A 27,929-nucleotide genomic window follows, 5' to 3' on the forward strand; every position below is an offset into this window, starting at 1 on the left:
CTATTTCTGGCATGGGCAAGCAGATTTTTTCTCTCAAAAACTCTGGTTTTTTTGTCCCATAAAATCCATGGAAGTTAAGTTTATTCACAGTCAAGAAAGAGGTAGGTTTTTCTCTCACAGAGCAGTGAACAAGTGGAATATTTTGTCTTCAGGTGTAGTGAGTGCATCTAGTGTGAATGAATTTTAGGGAAGGTATGACAGCTGGTTTGGGCAATTTATAGCCTCCCTTGATGAGTCCTTGACTCCTTGGAAGAAGTCTCAGATAATGATGATGATGATAATAATAATCACATGTTAAACTTAGAAATGTTAATTTATTAAATCTACTGTGGTATTCAGCACTTCTGTTGGAAAAAATTGCAGAGTAAATTGCATCATCTTAGCAATCTACATGCAAATTTTTAATAAGAGAAGGGGATTCCATCTGAGTAGTATGAAATGTGATTTTGGAATATGTAAACGCATAGCTCTTTTAATGATTTAAGGAGAGAAAAATGTCAACATACGTATATATTAGAAAAAGTTATTTTTCTATTATATATGTTAAATTTCAATTTATACAAGCAAAATATTTTTTTAAAAAATTCATGACTTCTTTACTTTTTATTTTTTTCAGAAAAAAGAGAGAAATTTGATAATGGTGAAGATCCATTAGATCCTGAAAGTCAAGCTGGACAAGGATTCAATCCATTTGCTCATGGATTCCATCCATTTGGTAATGGAGGACCTTTCACATTTAAATTTCATTTTAGTTAGCCATTGTTCCTCTTGTACAGGCTGTAACTTCAGATGTGCACATCTCAGGTTTCAATCATTTATTCACCGAAGATTTTATATCAGTAATGAAATGAAGAGACTTCTTGAAATGCTCTATTTATGTGAGGAGGAAAACACTCGAATTTAGATAAAAGAAACAGAAATTACAAGGACTTGTATTTCAGTCAGTAGCATGAAATGTGATGCTAATCAGTAATTCTGTGATAAAGAATGTTTAGTATATAACATTTTATATATAAAAGTGCGATTCCTTAGTTCCTCTTCTTTGGTACTATAGTATTAAATAAGCACAGATATATATTCTCTTCATTAAGCATAAAAACAGTGTGCCAAAGGTCTTGTTTTTTTTTTTTTTGCAAAGCTAAATGCAGATATAAATTCTGATGCAGTTATATTGTGTTTTATTCAGTTTTTTATTATTAAACATGCTCGTAAACATTTTGGAATATGTAAAAGCATAGCTCTTTTAATGATTTAAGGAGAGAAAAATGTCAACATACATATATATATTAGTAAAAGTTATAAATAGGATGCTGCAGTCATTCCCTCTTTTCTCATTAATGTTTTGAAGAAATCTGTTATATATGAAATATGATTGGAATTAAGTTACTAATAGTAATTTCTTTAAAAATATTAATTTTATTATTTTAATCTAAAAAGAAATGATGGTTCTAACTGTTGTATCCTTGAATATCTGCCTCTATGTCTAATGTTTAGATATGAATTGTAAAAATACCTATGATGTAGATTAAGTTTGAGATTTATGAATAGAAATAAAAATAAACCAGCTTTTCAATTTAGATTATGTTGAAATTAGTACTTAATCAGAAATATTATTTGAGATTCTTGTTTTTCACTGTAATGTTTTACCTGCACAAAATATTCAGCTGCTTTTATTTGTGTAAAATTATAATGGTTCGTATAATTTATAGTCACTGTATAATCTTCTTATCTTTATGTAAGAGAGGGAAAAATTAACATTTTTCTGTGTAATTAATTCCTTTACCACTGTTTATGTTGAGATCAAGAAGAATTTCTTTTGATTCTGAATGAAATGTTTGTTACTTTTATAGCATATATTACAGATACAATACAGTTTAGCACCACTAAAGTGGCCTTTGTTGCCTTTGTTCATATTGTCTGAACTAAAATGACAGTTTATCCTGTTTGGAATTGTACAGTTTTTGTAAATATTTGAATTTGTGCACAGTAGTGTATAGTCCTTGGTGCTCAGTGTTTCTCATGGAAATATATAATTTCCAATAAAATATGTATCTTCCTTGAAGAAAAAGAACTTTTACTATTTTAGTCATTTTGGTACCTTACTTCAAATTACGCATTGTGAACAGGCTTTTCCTCTGTAAAAGAAATATAATTCATAAGTGATTTCTTTTTAAAAATTAACTTCCAACATTGAATATACATAAAAAAAATAAAATACTGGATTGCTGGTCATTCCAGCTATAAAGTTATTTAAAAAAAAATCTGAAGTGGAATATATTTTGTGTACTACTGTAAATAAATTTTCACATGATAAAAATCCAAGGTATCTGTACATAATTAAAAATTTGTTTTAGGTGTTTGGAAATATTTTTAATAAATTAATTTTTTAGTATTGATAAAGCTGTTATGAGCTTTAGGTCAAACTGTACCAGGTGTGACTTCTTTTGAGATTAATGGTTTCTTCTGATAATCACAAAAGTCATATTGATTTACAGCAAGTTCAATAGTATATCCATGAACTGTAATATTTCTCGTAGAAGGCTTATACGCTGGTTATACATAATTATTAATTGACTTAAGGAATTCACAATGTACAATAGAATATAAATTAAACTTTAATATATATTTCGACAACATCACGTTGCCATTTTCAAGGAACTTACAATAAAAACACATGCATGCAGGCACTATATACAGTAAATGAGGATGAAGCAGGAAGCTATCGTTTCTCTTAAAAGTCCTGATGGTGCCCCCTAGCAGGCTATGTAGGTATTCTTGGCCATTGGGCTGAAGGTCTCGTGATGTATGTCTCCCAAATTTGTTGAGGTTTGGCATGTTTCTTAGGGCTGATGCTGATTCCATGAAAGGCTTTCAAACTTGAACTTGCTACGATGTATTATTGTGGCTTTCTTCCACCGTATTGTGTGGCGTGTATCTAGAGCATGGTCTGCAAGACCAGAGTGGCTATTCTGGTGAAAATGGATGTAGTCCTTGTGTTCTGATATTTGCTGTCTTGCCTGTTTGGCCAAAGTAGGACAGCTTACAGCTCCAAGGGACCTGGTATACACCAGGTAGGTCTAGGGGAAGTGGTTGGTCTTTAGTGGAGTGGATAAGGGATGCCAATTTTTTATATAGTCTGTAACAAGAGGTCAAGTCATGTTTTCTTAAGATTTTGGTAATTTTTTCCGAGGTGCCTCGGATGTAGGGAATGGTGATGGATTTAGAGTAATCCTTGTTGTGAAGGGGGGGGGGGCTGTAGTTTACTGGTTTCAATATTTGGGGGGGGGTAGCCATCGGCTGAGAAAGTGAGGATATGATTTAAGTGGTTAGAGCATTGTCATTTGAACAGATTAGTTTAGCCTTGTATGGTGTCTTAATAACTCCATATTGTTGTGTGTGTGTGTGGGGGGGGGGAATGGGGATTGTTGGTGAATGTATATCTGCCTGTATGGGTGGGTTTTCTATAAACAGAAAACCAAGGTTCAGTGAGGTTGGCAGGTGACTAGTGTGTCTAGGAAAGGGAGGCTGTTGTTTTCCTTTCTCCAGGGGAACTTTATTCTGGGGTGTTGGTTAAGTGTGTTAGGAAGGAGAGGAGTGTGTCAGAGCCTTGTGGCCAAATAGCGAACACATCAATGTAGCAAAGTCATATGGTTGGTTTTTGTGGGACAGAGTTTAAGGCTTTCTATTCAAAAGTCTCCATAAAGAAGTTGACCAGGGGTGGGGAGAGTGGTGAACCCATGGCTGTCCCCTCTATTTGTTTGTAGAATTTTCCCTGCCAAATGAAATAGCCTGAGTTCATTGTGAACTGAAATAGGGCTGAGGTATTATTGGGAGGAAATTTAGCTTGAATTAGCTCTAAAGTTTCTTTGAGTGGGATATTTGTGAATAAGGAGGAGACGTCATAACTGACAATAAGTCAGTATGCTGGCTTTGAAGCAGGCTAACTTTTTTTATGTGTGACAGTGTGTTGCCAGTATAGTGTGTGAGAGCTTTGGCCAAATATTTAGCTAATTTGTATGTGGAGGAATCAATGCCATCCACTATGGGACGTAATGGCACATCTTCATGTATTTTTGGGAGTCCATATATACGGGTGGGGAGGGGGTATAGAGTTAAACTGTTTTAATTTGTCAGTAACTTCCACAGGCCAAGAAGTGACCTTAAGGAGCCTATGGAGTTTTCTAATTTGTGAGATGGTGGGATTGTATTCAATGGGGAGGTAAGTAGCACGATCTAATAATAGAGCATTAAGCTTACCTCTGTAGTCAATTTGATTGAGTACTATGGTGGTTCCCCTTATCTGCTCTGGTGATTACTATTTCTTTGTTTTTCTTCAATTCCTGCAGGGCTTTATATTCACTATTGGATATGTTGGAGTTTGGTGGTCTTGCTTTGGTGAGAAGCTACATCCAGTCTAATATTGTTGGCGATGTGGTATGGAAGGTGATGGATCCCATGTTCAATCTGGATCATTATATCCTTGGCTGGTATTTTCCTGGGAGCAATGGTGAAGTGGCCACATGATAGTGGGATGAGTGCTGCAGGCTTCAAAGTAACTAAAGAAAGGTTGACTACAGTTTGGGTTCGGAGGTCTAGCTCTTTTTTAATTTCTCAAATTTCTTGATATGTTGACCCCGTATTTTTTCAAATTCTTTATTTGCCACAGTGCACAAGACATCATATAAAATAGACCAAAGCTCGTGATTTAATGTATTGGAAAGCTCTTCAAGCGCCTGAATAGCTATGTTAGCGTCAGCTAGGAGGAGTTGTTAGCGGCAATTTGCTCACGAAGCAGTGTGTGGCTGGCATGGTTATAAATTCGGAAAGCCTTTTGTGAAAAGAAATGGTGCTTGAATTTCACACAATTTGGGATCACCTGATTATCCCAGCAGCGTTTTAGGAAGGTCAGACGATTCAGTTGTCTTGATAACTTCAGCTTCCTTTTACCATATTAGCGTGCTTCCCGTGTGATGGAATCTCTGTGGATGATAGTAATTCTCATAGAAAGGCTTATATGCTGGTTATACGTTAATTACTAATTGGCTTAAGGAACTCGCAACATACAATAGCATCTAAATTAAACTTTAATATAATATATATTTCGGCAACGTTATGCCGAAATATTGGAAATATTTTCAAGGAACTTGCAATAGACACGTGCACGCAGGCACAACATACAGTAAATGAAGACGAAGCAGGAAGCTATCGTTTCTCCTAAAAGTTAAGAAAACATGACCTCTTGTTACAGACCATGTAAAAAATTGGCATCCCTTAACCACTTCCCCTAGACCTGCATGGTGTATACCTGGTCCCTTGTAGCTGTCCTACTTTGGCCAAGCAGGCAGGATAGCGAATATCAGAATTTCAGAACACAAGGACCATCAGTTTTCACCAGTATAGCTACTGGTCTTGCAGAGCATGCTCTGGATACACGCCACAATACGGTGGAAGAAAACCACATTAATACACCATAGCAAGTTCAAGTTTGAAAGACTTCATGGAATCAGCCTCAGCCCTAAGAAACATGCCAAACCAACAAATTTGGTTGCATGAGACTGCCCAAATATGGGAGACATGAGACCTTCAGCCCCAATGGCCCAAGAATACTTACATAGCCTGCTATGGGGCACCATCAGGACTTTTAGGGAAAACGATTGCTTCGTCTTCATTTACTGTATATATGTAGTGCTTAGCATGCATGTGTCTTTATTGTAAGTTCCTTGAAAATGGCAACGTAACGTTTCCGAAATATTGGAAATATATGTTAAAATTTAATTTACATATTCTATTGTATGTGAATTCCTTAAGTCAATAATTATGAACTAATATACAGGGTGTTCGGGATAAATTTGACATATTTATAATTAATTATATTTTTCCATAAGTTACATGTATTAACACACTTCTCTTCATTTAAAAGTTTGGACCCTTCTTCATTCATATACAAGATGTCAGAAAGGATGGATAGCTGGAACCCACCTGAATCATGGAAGAGAATAACTTGTATCATGATGATTCGTGCCCGCCATCAAAATAAGGATATTACGACTGCTGCCCAATGCTCCCTGAATACAGTAAAAACAATCAGGCATGAACTAGAGACTTGCAATGGTGACTACGAGGATGTAGCAAGAAGAAAGATCCCTAGCAGACGATCTGATTGCGTTCGTACAGCAGAATTCCTCGCAAATCTGCAGGAACAGGTCTTGAAGAACCCTGGCATTGGAATTCGGGCTTTGTTCGTGGAGTTGCTAACTGTAGTCAAGCCCTGGATAACAAGGGTAGCCAATGGTAGGCCGTATGTATGGCAGCAGGATTTGGCCCCTTGCCACACCTCTGGGAAAAGTCAAAAATGGTTGTCTGAAAATTTCTACGACTTCACCAGTCCAAATGTTTGGCCTCCAAACTCCCCAGACCTTAACCCCATGGATTATTTTGTATGGGGCGCAGTTGAAAAAGACACCAATCGCACTTCCAGTAATACAAAAGCCCAGTTAATGGATAAAATTAAAACAGTTTTTGCGGCCCTTCCCAGGGAGACTGTAGCATCAGCTTGTTCGAGGTTCCGAAGCAGAATTGAAGCTGTGATCGATGCTAATGGTGGTTATTTTGAGTAAATCTTGTTGATAGTATTGTAATTAACTCTGCCTGTAATGTTTTTTTGTCAATTCATTAAATTTCATAGATACAAAGAAGATTTTCTTTTTCCTTACGAAACTGTCAAATTTATCCCGAACACCCTGTATAGTGAAGGACCAATAAATACATTAATATGTTATTAATGAAACTGATAGTTTTTATATATACAGGGTGGCCATAAATTAACTTTCCCTCTTTGGCGGTATCTGTAGCTATAACTAATACACAGAATGAGACCACATTTTATATCGATACTTTCGAAGGCATGGGGGAGATGAATTCCTCGAAAAAAAGATTTATTACCAAACGACGTCGATAGGGGAAATTTTGGCGCTGGCGGAGCCGAAAACAGCAAATATTTGCAGTAAACGCAGGTAAAAAGGATGCACGTTTTACTGTGTGTACGTGATGGCATCGCCACTAATTCCACTTAAAAAGGGATTGGGAACGTTCAAGCAGTTATTCGAACGACTGACGAATTGTGCTCAATATGCGTCGTACCCTGCCTCAGCGTGCTTTACTTGTTAAGTTGTTATACCTTAAACAGTGCAATGCCCTAGTGGCCCTTCAGGAATTTAGAAGGCTTCATAACCTGCATACAGTTCCACATATCCAGCTGGATTGAGTGATGCGGCTTTCGCTTACACCGTCGAAATGTTATTCCATTTTATCGACTTTAAATGTAATTATCCGCTTGTTTTCGGCTCCGGCAGCGCCAAAATTTCCCCTTTCGGCGATTTTGGTACTAAATCATTTTTTCGCGGAAATCATCTCAAAAGTCTCGATATAAAATTTGGTCTCATTCTGTTTATTGGTTTTAGTTACAGATGCCTCGAAAGAGGGAAAGTTATTTTATGGCACCCTGTAGTTCCTGAAAAAAAGTACATATAAAAGTAATCAACAGAATCTGAAGCAGGCTGCAGAACACTGAAATTTCTTTTATTTTATGTGGCAAAAGCAAGCAGTCTATATTTTCCCATCACCCACAATTAAGACAATTATTTTGTTTTGCCAAAGTTGTCAGTACTGCTCTAATTGCCACTGTGTGATTTACTGTTGCCACAGCAAAAGTAAATGAGATGCATTTGTTAAAAATATAAAATATTTTTTAAGACCAGTGGCGGCTGGTCCATAAGGGTTGCAGCCCTTCCAGTATATAAAATGAAATATACCGCCACTGAAAATAACGGTTTTTAGATATATATATTTATCTAAAAACCGTTATTTTCAGTGGCGGCCTGTAAAAAATCTGTAGATTTATTTATTAAATTGGTTACTGATTAGAAAAAGAAATTTTTTTAAATTATTTTGTATATAGGCAGCACCCCCACTTAAAACTTCAGGTGCCACTGGTTATTTTGTTGTTTGTAACATAATACTGCTCGATAGTATTTTATATAATTTAATTCATTTTGTTGCAATAGTCGATTTGCTGTGCAGGATGGGCTACTATCAGTACTGGCAAGTATACTCAATGCTGGAGCTGCATTTAATGCAGACCACACCAAACTGATACCTGGTGGGGATAGCAGTTTGGTGTGGGTAGCTGCATGATTTACATGCAGTTTTGGCTGGCAGCATTGCAGCCCAAGATATTGCTACTACACGAGCACAAAATTAACATCGTCATTAAAACGGACCTAAAAACAGTTCATTTTCTTGTTTGTAATACAATACCGTTCGATAGGATTTTATAATTCATTTTGCAGCAACAGTTGTATTTTGCAATAGTTAATGTGTTGTGCGGGCTAGGGCTAGTATAGTATACTCGACGCTGAAGCTGCATTCAATGCAGACCGCACCAAACCACTACCTAGTGGGGATAACGTATTTGGGATAGGTGTGGGGATGCGTGATTTACTTGCAGTTTGGGCTGGCAACATTGCTACCAGCCTAGGCTGAAATCTTGAAGAGGGTGAATAACCAGCGTGAGGGCAGGAAATAGGCTGATGTGGCTTGCCCGATAAAGGTAACATGCGGAGATTAGTACCAATCAAAATCACATCCGGACCTAAAAGCAATCATTACAGCTTCTCTCGCAAACATGCTTTAAGACTTCAGTAAATTCAACCCATCATTAAATTGTATAAAAATATTCCTGCATGAAACACTCCATTCTAACAGCACTCAATGATCAGAAATACTTTTCCCGGATTCACTACAGATTATAGCTTGGAATGCTAACGGCCTAACTAGTAAGTTCTTAGAACTAAGAATTCGCACATAGATATCAACCAGACATTATTTTAATAAACGAAACCCGTCTTAGACCTGCAGAAAATCCTAAACTGAAAGGATACCAGCTCCAAAGAAACGACAGGCTGGACTGCAGAGGCACGGCCATCTGTATTAAAAATTACATTAAACAGCATTCATTAACCACCGGTCTTGAAATTACAAGATAACATCAACAGAGCTGGAAAACTGAAAATCTATGCCACCTGCAACTGACCGGCAAGAATTCCCTATTTTCTGATTTGGATGCCATCCTTGGCTTTAGGGAACAAATCATCATCATCGCTGGGGAATCTAAATTCCTAACATCCATTTTGGAACAGTAAAACTGCCAACAAAAATGGCCACATCCTTTTCAGTTACACAAGATTTAACACTATGCTGTTGTGACAGGTTCTACTGAGCCAACTCATTACAGTCCTACTGGGACAGCTGACATTCTAGATATTACCATTCAAGAGAATATTAAATATCCATACAGCCTCAGAACATTGAACTATCGCCAGATCATAACCCCATTCTACTTCAACTAGGAAATCAAGAACTCCAGTCTCCCCCTTCCCCACTCTTTCGTGGCTTGGGAAAAAATATCTAAAGTACGTCCAGAATATATATATGAAAAAATTAATTTGAGTGACTTTTTTTATTTGAATTAATTTGAATACCGAGAATAAATAGAATGAAGTTTAATGCTGAGATAATTCTAGTTTCGTTGAACAAAATTCAACTTCTTCAGGTATCAAAGACAAAGAAATATGTAAAAGAAACAGAGACATAATATAATTACATCAATAGAACTAATATACAAGTCGTCTGTCTTTTATATTGTGTGTTTTGCGTTTTCCTCCCAACCCTACCAGGAGGTAATTTATTCCTACATGCTCCATTGCATTACAATGCTTATATTACATGTAGTTTACGAGTACTGGTTAACATTTCTATTTATATTTTTGTATCAATTTTCATATTTACATTTATATTTTTATATATACATATATTAACACTATACAGTATATATTTTTATATATACATATATTAACACTATACAGTATAATTCACATGATATCAGTATTTATCATGTGAATTATACTGTATAGTATAATTAGATCACAAGAATTGGAAGTCGATTTTATTAGGAAATTTAATTAATTCTATGTAATACTTTTTCGATAAGTCTCTGCTTTGACACTGGCCACTTGTCTCCAGAAGAGATGACTTGTTGCATTAGGGATATCCGGATGGAGGCCAATAGCTGATAGTCTTAAAGTATGTAGTCAACAGTCTGTTGAAGGTGTGGACTGCAGATTCATGATGGTGATTCTAGGATATGGAATCTGTGTAAGTAGTGTCTTAGTTTTCCATGTCCCAGTGTGTTTTTTCATCCAGAGTCTTGATACTAGGAAAGAATTCTTTTGTTGATCCGTTTTTTGATGTTTTCCATTCTTCTTCCCACATGTTTAAGCTTTTGTCTTCTGCAAGTGTTTTATAGCAGATTTCGAGAATTTCTGATCACTTGTTTCTAGCCGTTCGTTTATGGCTGCTGCTTTAGCCAACTGATCAGATCTCTCGTTTCCTGTTATTCCAGTATGCGCTTTCACCCAGCAGAACTTGATTTCCCATCCCTCTAGAGTAAGATTTCGATCCAGATTTCTTGTCTGTTCTATTAATGCAATATGGTTGTTCTGATTTTTTATGCCGTCTATAGTGCCTCTACTATTCCTGTAAATTGTTACTATTTTTTTCTGAGAGGTGTTGAGTTCTATAGTTCCTGGAGATACGTAACTGATTGAACTATAGCAAGTTGTTGGAACAGAGAGGATGCAGTCTAAAGCAGCGTTCTTGTATAAAGGACTGTCAGTTGTATGCAGTGAAAGAACAACCGACGTTCCTTTCGGTTTTGCTTCCGTCAGTGTATATTTGGAATTCATCACTTTCAGAATTTTCCTTCTCCTTAATATTTGTTTTCTTTGCTGGGTGAGGCCACTTACTGTAGTAAAGCGGACGTTCGTTGCTATTTGGATCGATGTTGTAACTTTCGATATACCTTCCGGAAGTGACTTCATATATAAAAGATAATTCTTGTATTTTCAGGCAGACCGGTGTTAGAGCTGCAATAACGCAAGCTGCCTCGAAAGATATTGTCCTGTATCCTTTAATTATGCGTATGGCTATAAGGCGTTGAACTCTGTTTAGATTTTATCGGTTTATCTTTGATTTTAGTGTATGTTTCCAGGCAGGAAACATAAGATATCAGTGGTAGTATAGCAACGGCATATATCGTTTTCATCGCTCGTTGGCCTAATCCCCACTTGACCATTGCCGACTTAGCTAGGAGGTTTACTATTTGTAAGCTTTTTTCGGCTACATATGAGATGTGCTTATTGAAGGTGAATTTTTCGTCTATTGTTACTCCTAGATATTTTAGCTCCGTTTAGGAAGACTGTTACAGGTTGTTTTGATTTTTTCATGAGACGTGGAGCACTTTAGACTTGGTGCTATTGAAAGTCACTTTCTTCTCGCGTACCCACTCTGCAATTTTAAAGAGTTCTTCATTGGCCGTTACTTCTAACTGTAAGCCGTCGCGTCCCCGAATCATTATCATCGTGTCATCGGCGAAGGCTATGGCTTTTGTTTCTGTAGTGAAAGGAAGTCTTAAAAGCGAGTCGTGCTGAATGTTCCAGAAACCTGGCCCACAGCAGGAACCTTGCGGACAGCCTCGTTTGACTTTTTTTTTTATTAAAGTTGTGGTTTTTAGTGTCATAGTTGCTCTTCTGTCTGAAAAATAATTTTTTGTAAGGTAGAATAAGTTTTTAGGGCATTTTAAATCTATTAATTGATTGATTATGGCTGGCTACCAGGCAACATCGACGGCTCCTTGTACATGGAGTGAGATCAGTTGATGTCTTTTTTTTTTTTTTTCTGTAGACTGTGTTCTGCGAACTCTTTCACCTCCATAATTGCGTCTACTGCTGGACTGAGGTCTGAATGCGTATGATTGCTGCTTAAGTTTTTTGAGTAGACGTGGTGCATTATTCGGCTTATTAGAAGTTTTTCTAGTACCTTGCCAGCGACGTTTATGAGGCTGATTGGTCTGTATTTGTTAATTTCGTCGGATGTTTCTTTTCCTGTTTTGATTATAGGTATAATTTTTGAGTGTTTCCATATAGAAGGAAATCGTCCTCTTTTTAGGCATTTGTTGTAAACTGTTGTTATGAATTCGGGGATTTCGTAAAACGCTGTTAAGAGTATGTCGCTGCTTATTCCGTCTTCTCCTGGAGTTTTTCTTGGATCCATTGATGATCTTACTATTGACTTGATTTCATTAGTTGCAAATGAATCGTCGTTAGGAAAGTCTATATCTGTTTCCATTCTTTGTCTGTAAGTTTTGTGGATTTCTTCATCTGTTGATTCATCATCATCGGGAATAAACTTCTCTATCATAATAGCTGCAGTTTCTGCTAAGTTTTGATGTAGGTGCCGTTTGTTTTCTTGATAGTTAACAGTATAGGTGTTGTCTTGTTCTTGCTTGCTGCTAATTTATATATGCATTTCCAAGGATTCGATACGGTTGAAACTCTACAAAATTCTTTCCATGATTCTGTTTTCGCGTTTGTAATTTTGGACTGATAGCTGTGTTTGGCTCTTTATTAGTTCTGTCTTCTGCTCTCTCTTAAATCTTGGTCGTCTGAGTGCGTTCATACGTTTTCTTTAGGATTGTTAGTTCCACCACGGTACTGATTTTCTTCCATCGATGTTTAGCTTTTTGGTTGTTCTGAGTGTTTGATCGCTGGATTTTTTCAGACCTCATGAAAGTGCAGAAGCAAGGAAGTCTATATCGGTTTGTGCTGATGCCCAATGATTAGGTTTTTGTCTAAGCCGAGCTGTTTTTTGCTGTTCGCATCGAGGTGATGTTTTGAGATTAAGCGTGAAAATTCTCTTTTTAATGCTTTTATAAATTTCTCTAGGTTGGTTTTATTGGTAAAGTATTTGATGTTAATGCGGTGGTTTTTGTTGTCTATTCCATTTAAATTTTTGTTACTGATGAAGAAACTTATTATGCGATGGTCAGAACAGCTTTCCTCTTTGTATTTCCATTCAGAGACGCGGGCTAAAATACTTTGTTTGCCATTGTTAGATCGATGAAGCTGCTTCCTCTACTATTTTCTAATGATGGACTGTTACAGTCGTCGTTTAGTATGTGTAGGGAATTTGATGCTATGACCTCTTAAAAGTTTTCCCTCTATTGTTTGTGTTTTCATTAAACAATAATACCGAATGGGCGTTGCTATCTATTCCAAGTATTAGGCCGTGGTTGGTGATAAACTCCGCGATGTTGCTCATTTTTTTCCAAGTCATGTTTTATAAAAGTCCGTGTGATAGTCGAGATACATACTCGCAGCAAAAGTTTTAATTCCTCTGTACGTAATTTCAATAAGTAACGAGTCCTCGTTGCTGTGCTGGGTAATTAATATTGCCTCGACTTCAGGGTTTAGTACGAGTATTGCAGCTCTCTTTCTTTCTTTCTTTCTTTCTGATCCTTTGGAAAATATTTTATAATTACTTGGAAAGCCGCATATTTCGTTGTTGTTGTTGATGTTGTAGGGTTCTTGTATTAATGCCAGTCCTATATTTTTTCTATTTATGAGTTCTGTTAAGTTATTGACAGCCTTGATAGAGCGTTGTAGATTTATTTGAAGGCATGCCAGGGAAGTAGTGCTGTTTCTACAAGCTTTATTATTGCTTTCCATAATCTATGTTTTGGATTTTGAGCTGTTTGTAGTAGTAGTTATACGGCGGACGGTCTTTGCTTAATGCCATGTATTTGGAATAATTTTTGGTTTTGGCGTGCTTGTTATGATTTTGGCAATTTATGCAATTCATCTCGGACTTATTTCGTGGACACTCGCTGAATTTATGTTCTTTAGAGCAGAATGGACAGGTGGTTTTTCTCCTGCAGTCTCATGTATGTTGATGAAATTTATTGCAATTGAAGCATCTCAGAACGCTTACATAGTCTGCGCAATGGCAAATTCTCCACAGGATTTTGACACCGGTTTTCAGTAGTTTGGTCCTCACCGTTGGATCGACTTGTATGATCAAGTTTCTTTTGTTCGTTTTTTTATTTGTCATGATAAATTTCTGTGTCATCTTTGTGTCGCCGATGTAGAGTTCTTCGTTCTGCATGCGGATTGAGTCAATTGCATTGTTGGTATCAATTTCACTGGGAATGTCATATATGATAGTCTTGAAAGATATTTCCTACTGGGATTTGCTACTAATGTGTCTTTGCATTTCTTCGTGATTTCGTTATGTAGCAAATCTATGTCGGTCTTTTCTTTTGATTCAATTAAGACTCCTCCATTATTAATATTTTTCATTTTTGTGATTCTGACTTTGATTTTCCTTGGGTCGATTTTTTCTTTGATGATATTTTTAGTTTCCTCGCTGTTTAATTGAGCTATCGGTTTCACTATTAGTTTATAGCATGGATTGTTTTCAGATTCAACTTTGTTATTATTATTATTATTATTATTCGTGACACTTCCAAGGAGTCCGAAGACTCATCGCGGGAGGACACCTACAACTGTCTCAACCTCTACTACGAATCATCTCCATCAACGCCATCTACCGACCACCACTACCACAACTAGATTTTTGTCTGTAAATTGCGTGTGTTCTGAAGCCCGATTTGTCTGTATGCGGGATGAAAAAAACCGAGTTTCAGGGAGAAAAAACCCTGCTACCTCCGTATGAGATCGGCTAACTCACCTTCGATTGAAATCGTCCAATAAGATAAAGATTCCTCCCGTCGCAACGAGAATCGACCTTAGGCCTATTCCAATCGAAGGGCGCAATGTACCATTGTTCTTCCAATTACGATACGGAGGTGCTTAAGGAAAACAAATTCCTCCCCGGCAGGGAATCGAATCCCCGGTCTCCCGCGTGACAGGCGGTGATACTAACCACTATACTACCGAGGAAGTATAGTGGTTAGTTATTTTAGCGTTGTTTTTAACGGCATGCAGGTATAGCTGAGTAGTCTGAGCTGAGTTAGCCTGTTCCTGGTTGCTTGTAGCAGTCTATAGTTCTATTGATACTTTAATTTCTTTTTTTCATTAAAACCTTTGTTAATTCACTCACCACGGTTAGTATGTCATTTTTTTAAATCGTTCCTTAAATTGCCGCTTACTTTGGCAACGTTACACACCAAATCTAGGGCTTTTTCTTTCGAATTCTAATTCGAGTGTGTGTGTGTGTGTGTGTGTGTGTGTGTGTGTGTGTGAGAGAGAGAGAGAGAGAGAGAAATGTATTCGTCCTAAAATTAAAAGATATGTGGATGGAAATTGAAATGTAGACTGAACAGTACGTTTCAATTTTAGTGTTATTTTCAATTTTAATTTTAATTTTAATGTCAATGTCGAACGTGTGGCCGTGAGTGGGCAGTTCAATCTCCACCGGTAGCCAATGAGAAATTGCTGGCCTGTGACTATCACTAATTATAAGCCGCTACCGATGAAGAGACTGGCAAACAAGTGCTGCCATACCTAACCTAACCCTAACAGAATATGTTAACGATCTGAATTAATGTGGGTTCTACGGTCGATTTTCTTGTTTATGGGATGAAACCCGAGTTTCCGGGAGAAAAATACCCACTTGCTGTACCGGATATCGACTAACTCGGAAATCGGTCGAAAATAGGCTTAGAAAAAGTTCCTCCAGTCAGCGACTAGACTTGAATTGAAGTCTATCTTTGGGTGGCCTAGCGCAGAAGATGCAAGCATCACTTCCACTGAGCTACACAGGCCTAGAGCTGAACGAAATGGACAGTAATAAAGAAATTGTGCACTTGAATGTTATCCATCATAGGACAAAGAGCGAAATTGAACAATTGTAGAAACTGGAAGAGATTAGTGGGGCTAAAAAGAGAAACAAGTTAAGGAGAAAATTATATACGGAGACTCAATGATCAGGGAGTACTTAACGAAAGTACGACAAAATCGTGTTTTCCGAGTTCAAAAATTCACAGTATTAGTCACGCCATTCAGATGCAGAAGGGTAAGTAGAAGGAAATGATTGTCATGGTTGGTACAAATGTTTTGAGTGGTTAGAAGTATTCTGTGAGAAAGATGTAAAGGAGTTGTTAGGAGAAGCAAAAATGAAGAGCGAGAAGGTGAAGATTGTAAGTCTCCTATCACTCTATGATAGAGGCGAACATTGATAGCCTATGACTCAATACAAAGATTTTGCCGAAGGAATGATATACGATCTGCGGTCTGTGTTTGATGGAAAGAAGGATCTGTAATATACATGCTGATGGTCTCCGTCTAAATGGTTTTGGTGTCAGGTGTCTAGAGATGGAACTTTGTTCACTGAGCGTGGTGAAGCGAAATTCAGGGAAATAAGCAATTAGGGTGGAAGCAAGTCAGTTGGTGTGAAGGCACTCATGAAGCAAGTGAGGAATCTAATCTCTCAAGCAAAAAATATTGAATAGGGTAGTCAATTTAGAAAGCAAAAGTGGGTGCAGACCTGAAGGGATGCTGCAGTTTCTATACACTAATTCCAGAAGTATCAGGAACAAGAGGGAAGAGTTTGGGGCATTGGTTAGTGCAACCTTGCCAAAAGTTACAGGCATTGGTGATACTTGGGTAATAGCAGATGATGTAGTTATAGGGATAAAATGTAAAAGATTTAGTATTTTCAGGGAAGATAGAGAAGATGGGAATGGGGGGTACTCCTGATGATAGCAGATGAATTACAGCCGAAACGTATAGGAGATAAGCGGGATGGGAGCTGTTCATTTGAAGCAGTCTGGCTATGATGTGATATTAAGTCCAGCAAGACAAAATATACAGTTGGTTGTTGCTATAGGCCATGGAATTCCACAGATGATCGCCAAGACAGCCATCGCCAAATTAGTACAATGATTACAGGTCGAGTGATTATTATGGGGGACTTCAACTATGGAGATATAGACTGGAAGGAAGAATGATCACATGACAGTAAGGATAATAGAATTTATACACCTACTAAGAGATAATTACTTAAGGCAGCATGTCGTGGAGGGGACCAGGAAAGGGAGAGCATTGGATCTGGTCATGGGGATCAGAAGAGCTATCGATAACCAAGGTGACTACATTGCCTCCGATTAGTGAAAGTGACCACGCGGTCTTGACTTGAGAGTTTGTAAGCCATGATGAATGTTCTGTCAAGAAGGGCTAGATGTGGAACTACAAAGCAGGTGGTTATGACAAGGTTAAGAAGGAGCTTAAATCTGTGTCATGGCAGAAAACACTGCAGGGTAAGGATGTTAGTAGTGCATAGGATACAGTTAAGGGTCATCTAGATGAAGCAATATTATATTGTATACCTAAGGAAAGAAAGGTTAATCAGATAAGATTTCAATGCATGAGTAATATTAAGCACGAGCTGCAGAAGAAGAAAATGCTATGGATGGTATATAAAGAGAAAGGTGACCAGCATAGCAAGGAAGGCAAAATTAGTTTATAAGAAGAATCTAGCCAAAGGAGCCAAAGGAACGCTAAAGCAGTTCTTTCGTTTTGTGGCAAGTTAGAGTTAGAATGACTATGGAAGATTAACTTTAATGAGTTATGATGTTCACGAGAAGATGTAAGCAGAAAAATAGTTGTGCTACTGAGTGACCACTTTGCAAGGGTATATCATCCTAGTGATGTTACTGCTTTAACATATGTGACAGACACTAATGCGGGAACAGGGATGGATGACTTGTTTCTTAGGATATTTCCGAATCTCAATGTAAATACAACTATGTGATTAGATGGGATATCAACTTGGGTTTTGCAAGAATTCATGGGAACTGGCAATGCCTCAGACTAGGCTCTTTAATTTAAGTCTCAGCTCTGGTGGAGTTCCAAGGGAGTGGAAAGAGGGCAAAATAATTTCCTTGTATAAGGGAGTTTCTAAGACTGCAGTAGCAAAATGCATCTCAGGTGCAGTGGTAAAAGTACTAGAAAATTTGGTTAAAAAGAGAATTGAGAATGAGTAGATAAAAATATGATACTATATGAAGTGTCAACATGGCTTTGTGAAGGGGTCAGTCATGCCTTAGTAATTTACTAACAGTTTATAATATAATAGAGTAACAGCTGAGTAGGATAAACTCAGCTGTTACTCTATGGCTGCACGATGATTACGGGAACATATCAATATTGCAAAAAATATTGAGCAACTAATTAAAACTAAACAGTAACAATGACTATACAATTTTGGAAAGATTTGATGACGTATTTAAATTTGTATGAATATTTATTATTAGCCTGTGTAGCTCAGTGGATGTGGCGTTTGCACACCACCGCGCTTGGCCGCACAAAGGAAGGCTTGGTTTCGAGTCTAGTCGGCGACTAGAGGAAATTTTTCTAAGCCTTTTTTCGACCGGTTCCTGAGTTAGTCGATCTCTGGCACGGACAAGCAGGTTTTTCCTCCCGGAAACTCTGGTTTTTCGTCCTGTAAACTCAAGAAAATCGACCGTAGAACCCACATTATTTCAGACATTAAATATATTGTGTTAGGGTTAGAGACCACGAGATGGCGGCACATTTGAGCCGTCTCTCTTCACTGCGTACCGCTTAATTAGTGATAGCCTTGGGCCATCTGTCTCTGATTGGGTACCAGTGGAGATTGAACTGCCCACTCAGTCTCCAAAAGTTAGATAGGGCTAAATGGCCTCGCCTACTCCCGTATACGGGAATAAAAAGGCGTTAGCTGATTTTTTATTTATTTATTTATTATTATTCGTGACTCCTACAAGGAGTCCGAAGACTCATCGCGGGAGGACAACCACTATACATAAGGCTCTAAATAGAAGGTATCATATGCTTACTTGCCTCCATTTTGGATCTAGGGTCGCCCACAGTCTCATTCGTTCGAGCTCTTGATTTTTTCGACTTTATAGCGAAATGGGAGGTTGTTCTGCTCTAAATTATATATATATATATATATATATATATATATATATATATAAACATAAGTAACTTATAAATTATCATTGACCTGCTTGCTTTTTAAAGGTTCATATTGAAATATAAGAAAAATCTTATGAACTTGCATACAGTACATATATTGGAAATACTGTTATTCTATTACACAGATCCCCCCCGTATGTATGTATGTATGTATGTATATGTATATATATATATATATATATATATACATATATATATATATATATATATATATATATATATATATATATATATATATATATATATATATATATATATATATACATACATACATACTTCCCAAAACCACCACCACCACAGCTAGTATTTTTTGAATGTAAATTGTGTGTTCTGAAGGACCGATTTGTCTGTATGCTGATGAAAAACCCGACTTTCCGGGAGCAAAAAACCCTGCTACCTCCATATGAGATCGGCTATCTCACCTTCGACTGAAAAAGTCCAAAGTCTAAAGAGTCCTCCCGTCATGACGAGAATCGAACATAGTATATATATATATATATATATATATATATATATATATATATGTGTGTGTGTGTGTAAACATAAATTACTTATAAATTATCATTGTTTCAACGATAATTACAAGTCATATGTCTAGTTTTGTGTTATTTTATTATTAATATTATTAGAAGACACCTCTATGGAATCCTAGGACTTTCAGTTCCGTTTTCTAAAGTACGGATTTAGACAATGCAGAATTTCTGAAATTAATAACAGTATTTTATCAAAATCGCTAATTCATATAAAGCAGTACAACCAATAATAAAGGACATTCGCGAAAAATAAATGCTTATGAACGTTATACAGCCACTTCTATTTACTGATAAATGATATGAGCTCTAACCGCCAAGATAGTTCCAAAATGGCGGCAACTTTTGGGGGTGGATCTGTGTAATAGAATAACAGTATTTCTAATATATGTACTGTATGCAAGTTCATAAGATTTTTTCTTATATTTCAATATGAACTTTTAAAAAGCAAGCAGGTCAATAATAATTTATAACTTACTTATGTATATATATATATATATATATATATATATATATAATTTAGAGCAGAACAACCTCCCATTTCGCTATAAGGTCGAAAAAATCAAGAGCTCAAAAGAATGCTACTGTGGGCGATCCTAGATCCAAAATGGCGGCTAGTAAGCATACCTCTATTTAGAGCCTTAACTGTATAACTCTCCATCTCCACTATTATACAGAATCTCTACTACCAATCCACGCTATCTACTTCCCAAAACCACCACCACCACAGCTAGTATTTTTTGAATGTAAATTGTGTGTTCTGAAGGACCGATTTGTCTGTATGCTGATGAAAAACCCGACTTTCCGGGAGCAAAAAACCCTGCTACCTCCATATGAGATCGGCTAACTCACCTTCGATTGAAAAAGTCCAAAGTCTAAAGAGTCCTCCCGTCATGACGAGAATCGAACATAGGCCTTTTCTAATCGAATGGCGCAACGTACCGTCATTCTTACAATTGCGCTACGGAGGCACTTTTTAAACGTTTTAATTAATTCCTAGTTTTTTTTTTGTTTGTTTGTTTGTTTTACTAACTTTAATGGATTTTGTCAGTGTCACAACACAAGAATTGGAAGGTGGGGGGCGCCCCAAAAACTAATATTAAAAAATGGGGTACACATGAAAGAAGATTGAGAAACACTGATTTAGTACAAACATATAGTATATAATAATAATAATAATAATAATAATAATAATAATAATAATAATAATAATAATAATAATAATAATAATAATAATAATAATAATAACAATTTATCGTGTCCGGACAATTCATCGCGGAAAAATGATCGCTGACAATTTATCTCGGGAAAATTCATTGAGGAAAAATTAACTGCACGAAAATTCTTCGCGAATATATATAAAAAAATAAATAAATATTTTAAAAAATATTTCTTTTGAAACAATTTAAAATAATATTTCTTTTAAATGGACTTTTAAAAAATATTTATTTAAAAACAATTTAAAAAATATATTTATGTTAAAACAACTTTAAAAATATATTTATTTTAAAACAGTTTAGAAAAATATTTATTTTAAAACAATTATTTAAAAAATTTTAAGGAATATTTAAAATATATATATATTAGCCTGCTTGGTTGGCAGAGTGGACAGTGTATGTGCTTTCCAGCCAAAAGGCTGCGGTTTCGAATCCCCCCGTGGGCGTGGATGTTTGTGATTGTCTGTGGAAATACCAGTGGTGGTTGGCGGTAGATGGCGTTGGTGTAGTTGCAGTCAATTGGTGATTGAATGGTGGAGACGGAGTTGTAGAGGCCATCACTCGCTGAGTCAGTCCTTCGACTCCCTGGAGGTGTTAAATAATAATGATAGTTTAAAAATAAATATTTAAAAAAAAAAATCAGCTAACGCCTTTTTATTCCCGTATACGGGAGTAGGCGAGGCCATTTAGCCCTATCTAACTTTTGGAGACTGAGTGGGCAGTTCAATCTCCACTGGTACCCAATCAGAGACAGATAGCCCAAGGCTATCACTAATTAAGCGGTACGCAGTGAAGAGAGACGGCTCAAATGTGCCGCCATCTCGTGGTCCCTAACCCTAACACAATATATTTAATGTCTGAAATAATGTGGGTTCTACGGTCGATTTTCTTGAGTTTACAGGACGAAAAACCCGAGTTTCCGGGAGGAAAAACCTGCTTGCCCGTGCCAGAGATCGACTAACTCGGGAACCGGTCGAAAAAAGGCTTAGAAAAATTTCCTCTAGTCGCCGACTAGACTCGAAACCAAGTCTTCCTTCGTGCGGCCAAGTGCGGCGGTGTGCAAACGCCACATCCGCTGAGCTACACAGGCTCTTATAAATATTTTATACATTATTTAATATTTTGATTATATTTAGCTTTCTGAAAATTTTTATTCCATATAAAGTTATTAATATTCTTTCTTACTACAGACTCTGTAGATGGAATGTTAATTGTTACAGAACTGGGATAGGATAGTTAGGGAGAAAGAGCAACATATTTAAGAATATTTATATCCAACTAATATTTATAGTTAACTATTTATATATTCCTATTAACTATTCTAAGTTGGAATATTTAATAGGAATATGTAAACACTTTTGAGTTGTCCCAAAACGTACTATGAGGCCAATAAACATTTCATCTTTATCATTCAGAGATATGGGATGCCTTGTAGACAGAATGACTGCATTCTCCAGTCTTCCTCCAGTCCCACTTTCCCAACAGCGAATGAAAAACCAAACATATCATTACTAGCTCAAATCAAGAACTCCGTCCTCTTTTAGAGCTTATACCCAAGCCCGAAATAAATGCAAAAAAAAAAAAAAAAAACTATTAATGCTTCCAAAATAGAGTTCGAAAGAGCAAATAGCAGGAAATTAGCAGCCTGTTCAAATGGCAGCCGAGCCTTTTGGTCTCTCACCAAAGCAATCAGTTGTAACTTCTGCCCAACACTATTCCAACCTCTATCATACCCAAATGGCCCCATTGCATTATCACCTACAGAAATCATCCTCCTAGGAGATTTCAATGTCCACAACACCAACTGGCTTTCTTCCTCTAGCTGTACAGATCTTTCAGGAAGAGATGCTGAACCATTCGCCATCACAAATGACCTTACACAACTAATTCAGATGTCAACCAGAATACCTGATAACCCGAACCACTCTCCAAATACCGTGGATCTCTTCCTGACCAATGACCTCGCCAAATACACAGTGAATGTAGAGGCAATTCTGACCACAACTTAGTGCTCATCTTCTCCCCCATGCAACAAAACTCACACAGCCTCTCTCATACAAGAGTAGTTTGGCATTAAAACTGTGCCAAGTGGGACAGTCTCTGCAACTTCTATGCCTCATTTCCATGGTTAGACTATTGCTTCCGACCTTCCGACCTTCCAACCCAAACACATACACTGAACTCATAACCAAAATAATTCTCACTGGCATGGAATCATACATTCCCCATAGCACTCTGACCTGCCATTCCCTAACTAACCCTGGTTTTCCAAAAGATTCGCCAAGGCTATGCAAATGAAAAACCAAACATACCATTACTAGCTCAAGTGAAGAACTCCATCCTCCTTTAGAGCTCATACCCAAGCCTGAAATAAATGCAAAAAACAATCAATGCTTCCAAAACAGAGTTCAAAAGAGCAAAAAGCAAGAAATTAGCAGCCTGTCCAAATGGCAACCAAGCCTTCTGGTCTCTCACCAAAGCACTCGGTCGTAACTTCTGCTCAACACTATTCCCACCTCTACCATACCCAAATGGCTCCACTGCATTATCACCTACAGAAAAGGCCAATCTCCTGGCCTCACACTTTGCTTCCAATGCATGCATAATTGAAATGGCAAATGTCCCCCAACCATTCCAGATGCCCAACATACAATGTCCACTATATCCTTTTGCCAGAAAGAGATCAGTAAAATACTGTCCAAATTAGACATAAAAAGTCTCAAATCCGCTGATGGCATTCCTCCAATTGTCCTGAAGGTTTGTGCACCAGAACTGTCTCCCATCCTATGTCGCCTATATATATATTGTCTTACTCCACTGGTATCTATCACACAGCCTGGAAATAGGCCTATATTCAACCGATCCCAAAGACGAGCGACAAGTCACTGCCGTCCAACTACCCCCCATCTCGTTCACCTCAGTCCTGTCTAAACTAATGGAAAAATCATCAATTCTCAACTCCTACACTATCTCGAAAGCTATCTGTCTAATAAAAAGACCAGTATGGATTCCGTCGCTGCCGATCAACAGGAGATTTGCTCACATATGTCATCCATCTTTGGATAAATACCATAGAGAAGTTTATATCTCCAAGGGGTTTGACCAGGTCTGTCACAAGGGCTTACTAAGTAAGCTGCCATCGTTTGGTTCTATCATCTTCTGTAGTTGGATGGCCAGCTTCCTGTCTGGACACATACTATGTGTGATGGTGGATGGTTCTATATCCTCTCGCCATTTAACTAATGCCAATCCACAAGGCTCTGTCCTCTCTCACCAATTCTCTTCCTACTATATATCAATGATCTACTTCAACTTACCTCCAACCCAATACACAGTTTTGCAGACGACAGCGCATTGCACTCCTCCATTTATTTTGATAAACCTTACTACACACAACTCGCATCAACCAACAGAACAGCAACCACCAGTGCTCTCAATTCAGACCTCCAAGCCATCTTCCAATGGGGTTCAGATAACCTAGTCAATTTCATTACTAATAAAATCCAGTACTGTCCCATTTCTTATAAAAAAGAACCGCTTTCTCACTGTATTATTTTTGACAACATCCAAGTTTCCAGATAACCTTAGATTTCCCTTTTTGTAATTACCCTGACATCAAGCCTCTCTTGGCATAAACACATAACAACCATTGCATCCTTAGCTTCTAAAAAACTAAGATTTCTCTTTCGCTCAAGACGTTACTTTACCCCTGAACAGCTGTTAATATACAAATCACAAATCCGCCCAACCATCGAATACTGCTCTCACATATGGGGTGGGGACCTCAAAAGCTCTCTCAAAATTCTCGATTCTATACAGAGGAGAGCAATCAGACTTATTAATGACCCATCTCGTACCAACTAATTCCCCCCCACCCACTTTCCCACAGATGGTCGCTCTCTACACTATGTGTTTTCTGCAAACCTTCTTTCCCAACCCATACAGGGTAGTAATGTTGATCTACCAACCTCTCTTATATGGACTCAACATTAAAAAAAAAATTCTCACATCGATCTCTTTAGACAGCTAGTGTAGCACATGTCGGGGAAGATGCAGTCAATTATTCGTGCGATATGAGGCCCAACAAAATATTAGACTCGGTCATAATTCGTTACCAAATTAAAAAAAAAAAAAAGCAGTTATGATTAGGAACATCAACTTTAGTTTTGCCTCGTACTGCAAAATTCTCGTCTTTTGCAATAATCCAAAATAAGAGACCAATTGCTTAGCAATTAAAAAAAAAAGAAGAAGAAAGAAACAAAGAAAGAAAAAAAAAAAGAAAAATAGAGCTAAATGAAGTGCTTCCTATTTAGGGAACAAAAAGGCTTTAACTTTGATATTTTAGAAACGAAATGAGAAAGGTTGAATCTTCGCACTCCATTGATATCTGTGTAAATAATAATAATTTTGAGGAGTATTTCGCAACGCCGAGTATTTTTATTGGTACATTGTACTTGAACAAATTTTCACGTTCGAGACCTTGAGACAGAGGCAAGGGTCTGCAGTACTCTCTTCACCGGATGCGGTTTAATAACATTGAGAGTTTCGGCCAGCTATCTTTGATTGGCTAAGGATGAAGAATGATTGTCCCTCAGTCTAAAAAAAAAAAAGATAGGGCGAAAACGGTTTCACCTGCTCCCTTTGGAAGAATAAATTGTTATTATTATTAGTAGTAATTTATTATATTAGTAATTATTAGTAACTGATGGTGATCTAACGATCCTGCTTGATCACTTAAATTGGCTGGCAGTATAAGCTAAGTGTGAGTTGATGCACTTTGGGAGAAAGAGATCACATGCTGTGTACTGTACTGTACTGATACTGAACTGCAGGAAGTTAAGTTTATTTGTTAACTTCATTTGTCCTCTAAACTTGAGGACAAATTGCAAAGGTGCCCAAAACATTTCATCAGATTATATGGTTGCAGAAGAACACTCTGACTAGCAAGAATAGAGAGAGATTATTGTTCCTCATTATAAGGCATTAATAAGGACACATCTGGATTTATGCGCATAAGTATGGTTCCCTAGATTCTTTGGTAATGAAGAAGTGGGTGAGAGGTTCCAGAGGCGAGTGATAAAGATTGTGGCTGATCTATGGAATGCTCCCTATGAGAATAGATTGAAGGTCTGTGGACACCAAAAACTAGCTGATGGGCGTAAGAGAGATGGTATGACGGAAGTATATGTTATTAAAGCTCAATAGATAGTGATGACTTTTGCAGGAGGGAAAAGAGAGAGAGGGGGGGGCACCCACGAAAATTGTGTAAAAGTGTGCTATGCACACTTTTTCGTGTAACAAACGTATGTGTAAAAGTATGCTAATAAAAGTGTTAGGGTTAGATTTTTTGCTTGGAAGATGTTGAATGAATGGAATGGATTGCCAGGGTGGGTTGTGAGTGCTTCATCAATGAATGAGTTTAAGGAAAGGTATTATAGGTATAGAGCAATGAATTCTTGGGCTATACCAATGATCCGATACACAGTTGGCATAATAAATTGGAAAAAAAGATCTGGACAAACTGGACCACAAAACTAGTAAAGCAATGACTATGCATCATGCATTGCATCCACAAAATGATGCTGACAAGTTATACCTACCAAGGAGAATAGGTGGACGGGGTCTGCTGCAAGTGAGACAGACTGTGGAAGAAGAAGAAATTAGTTTAAGAAGTTACATCGACAATAGCTCTGAGCCAATGCAGGAAACAAATCCGATTACAAAATGGAAGAACAAAATAACCGATATATGCACTGGAAAAATAAACATTTGTACGGCCAATTTCTTCGAGATACTGAGGACAAAATCGACGTGAATAAAACGTGGCAATGGTTACAATATGGATACATTAAAAAAGAAACAGAAGGATTTATTCTATAGCTCAAGAACAGGCATTACAAACTAATGCAATGAAAGCAAAAATTTTGAACATCAATAATAACAGCAAATGCAGATTATGCGACCAGAAAGATGAGACTGCAGAACATCTAATCAGTGCCTGCCGCAAAATAGCTCAACCTGACTATAAATACCGCCATATCAAGTGGCCAAATAATTCATTAGCATGTATGCAATAATTATGGCTTTCCTACTTCTGACAACTGGGAAAGCTATAATTATTGCATACATGGGTGGGTTCAAATATTTCAGCATAAAATAGAAACAGTATTGGAAAACGAAACAGCAAAAATTCTCTGGGACTTTAGAATACAAACTGATCAGTATTTGGAACACAACTGATCTGACATCACAATTATCGAACATCGACAGGTTTGGATTATTGATATCACAGTACCCAGTGATAACAACATTAACAACAAAGAACTGGAAAAAATTACTAAACATCGAGATCTGACAATCGAAGTTGGCCGGCTGTGGCTTAAACCCACCAAAGTCATCCCAATTGCTATCGGTGCACTTGGTGCAGCTTAAAAGAAGCTATCCAACTATTTACAGCAATTAAACATCAACGAAGTGACCCCATATGACCAAAAAAAAAGCAGCATTACTTGGAACAGTCCATATTTTACGACGCTATCTGACGGACTATTCTTAGATTTTTGGGTAGAATCTGAATTGTTCTGTATCACCAGTCAAAATTTTTGTTTATATGATATCTTGTTTTGACTGTGTATGTATTATGTGAATAAAATAATAATAAACAAATATATATATATATATATATATATATATATATATATATAGGTTTCGTGCTTGCTATTTACTTAAAAATCCCTTACTTTTTCACTTGATTTCTTTCGGCGGGAACAGTCCCACAATGTCACCTTATGACAGAAGTAGGGCAGGTAAGAGGAGAATATAAAATTTCTTGAAATAGCATGACATAATTATGGATAAACCTCTTCTGGACTCTCCAGGAAAAAGGAAGATCTTCCAGAAGCGATTGGAAATTCAGAATGCCATCAGTACAACTGACAGTCTTAGCTGTGTAAAATAAAGAAGGTAGTAAGGGATACTGAAATATTATATTGCTTTGTTTTTACAATACAATATTTCAATGTAATACTGATCTTGTGATTTTAAATTGAATTAATCATTAATCACTACATTTAATTGATATATTATGAAATAATTAGAAAATGAAATACTCGAGTGAAATGATAAATAATTTCTCAACTCGAATCTGTTTAAATCTTCTACCCCCAGTTCTTAATTATGACTGTAATATGTTGCAAAAGATTTACTATTACTATTTATTTTTATTACTTCAGACTTCAGTTAGGCTATGTACTGGAAACAAATAACAAATATTACATTCTCTAAATAAAACAAAGAATGGAATTTAA

The 27,929-nt window shown here is 37.0% G+C and overlaps 1 protein-coding gene and 1 long non-coding RNA gene across 2 annotated transcripts in view; one reads left to right on the forward strand and one right to left on the reverse strand.

The window, feature by feature from the left end:
* The window catches only part of P58IPK (dnaJ homolog subfamily C member P58IPK), a 102,651-nt gene extending 100,251 nt beyond the window's left edge, over window positions 1-2,400 (forward strand). Inside the window, exon 11 of the mRNA XM_090413328.1 lies at window positions 617-2,400. Within this exon, the coding sequence (XP_090269454.1) occupies window positions 617-756 (140 nt within the window). The 3' untranslated portion in view covers window positions 757-2,400. The remainder of the gene's footprint in view (window positions 1-616) is intronic.
* On the reverse strand, window positions 1,830-27,882 carry LOC150093117 (uncharacterized). The gene is made up of 3 exons (XR_016550400.1): window positions 27,761-27,882; window positions 27,363-27,567; window positions 1,830-2,135 (listed from the first exon to the last, which is right to left on the reverse strand). It is a non-coding gene; the product is annotated as an uncharacterized LOC150093117 (long non-coding RNA).
* Window positions 27,883-27,929: the final 47 nt, after the last annotated feature.

This window comes from Typopeltis vanoorti, chromosome 24, assembly GCF_054136105.1.
Source record: "Typopeltis vanoorti isolate ZY-2024b chromosome 24, IOZ_Tvanoo_1.0, whole genome shotgun sequence".
NCBI lineage: Eukaryota > Metazoa > Arthropoda > Arachnida > Uropygi > Thelyphonidae > Typopeltis > Typopeltis vanoorti.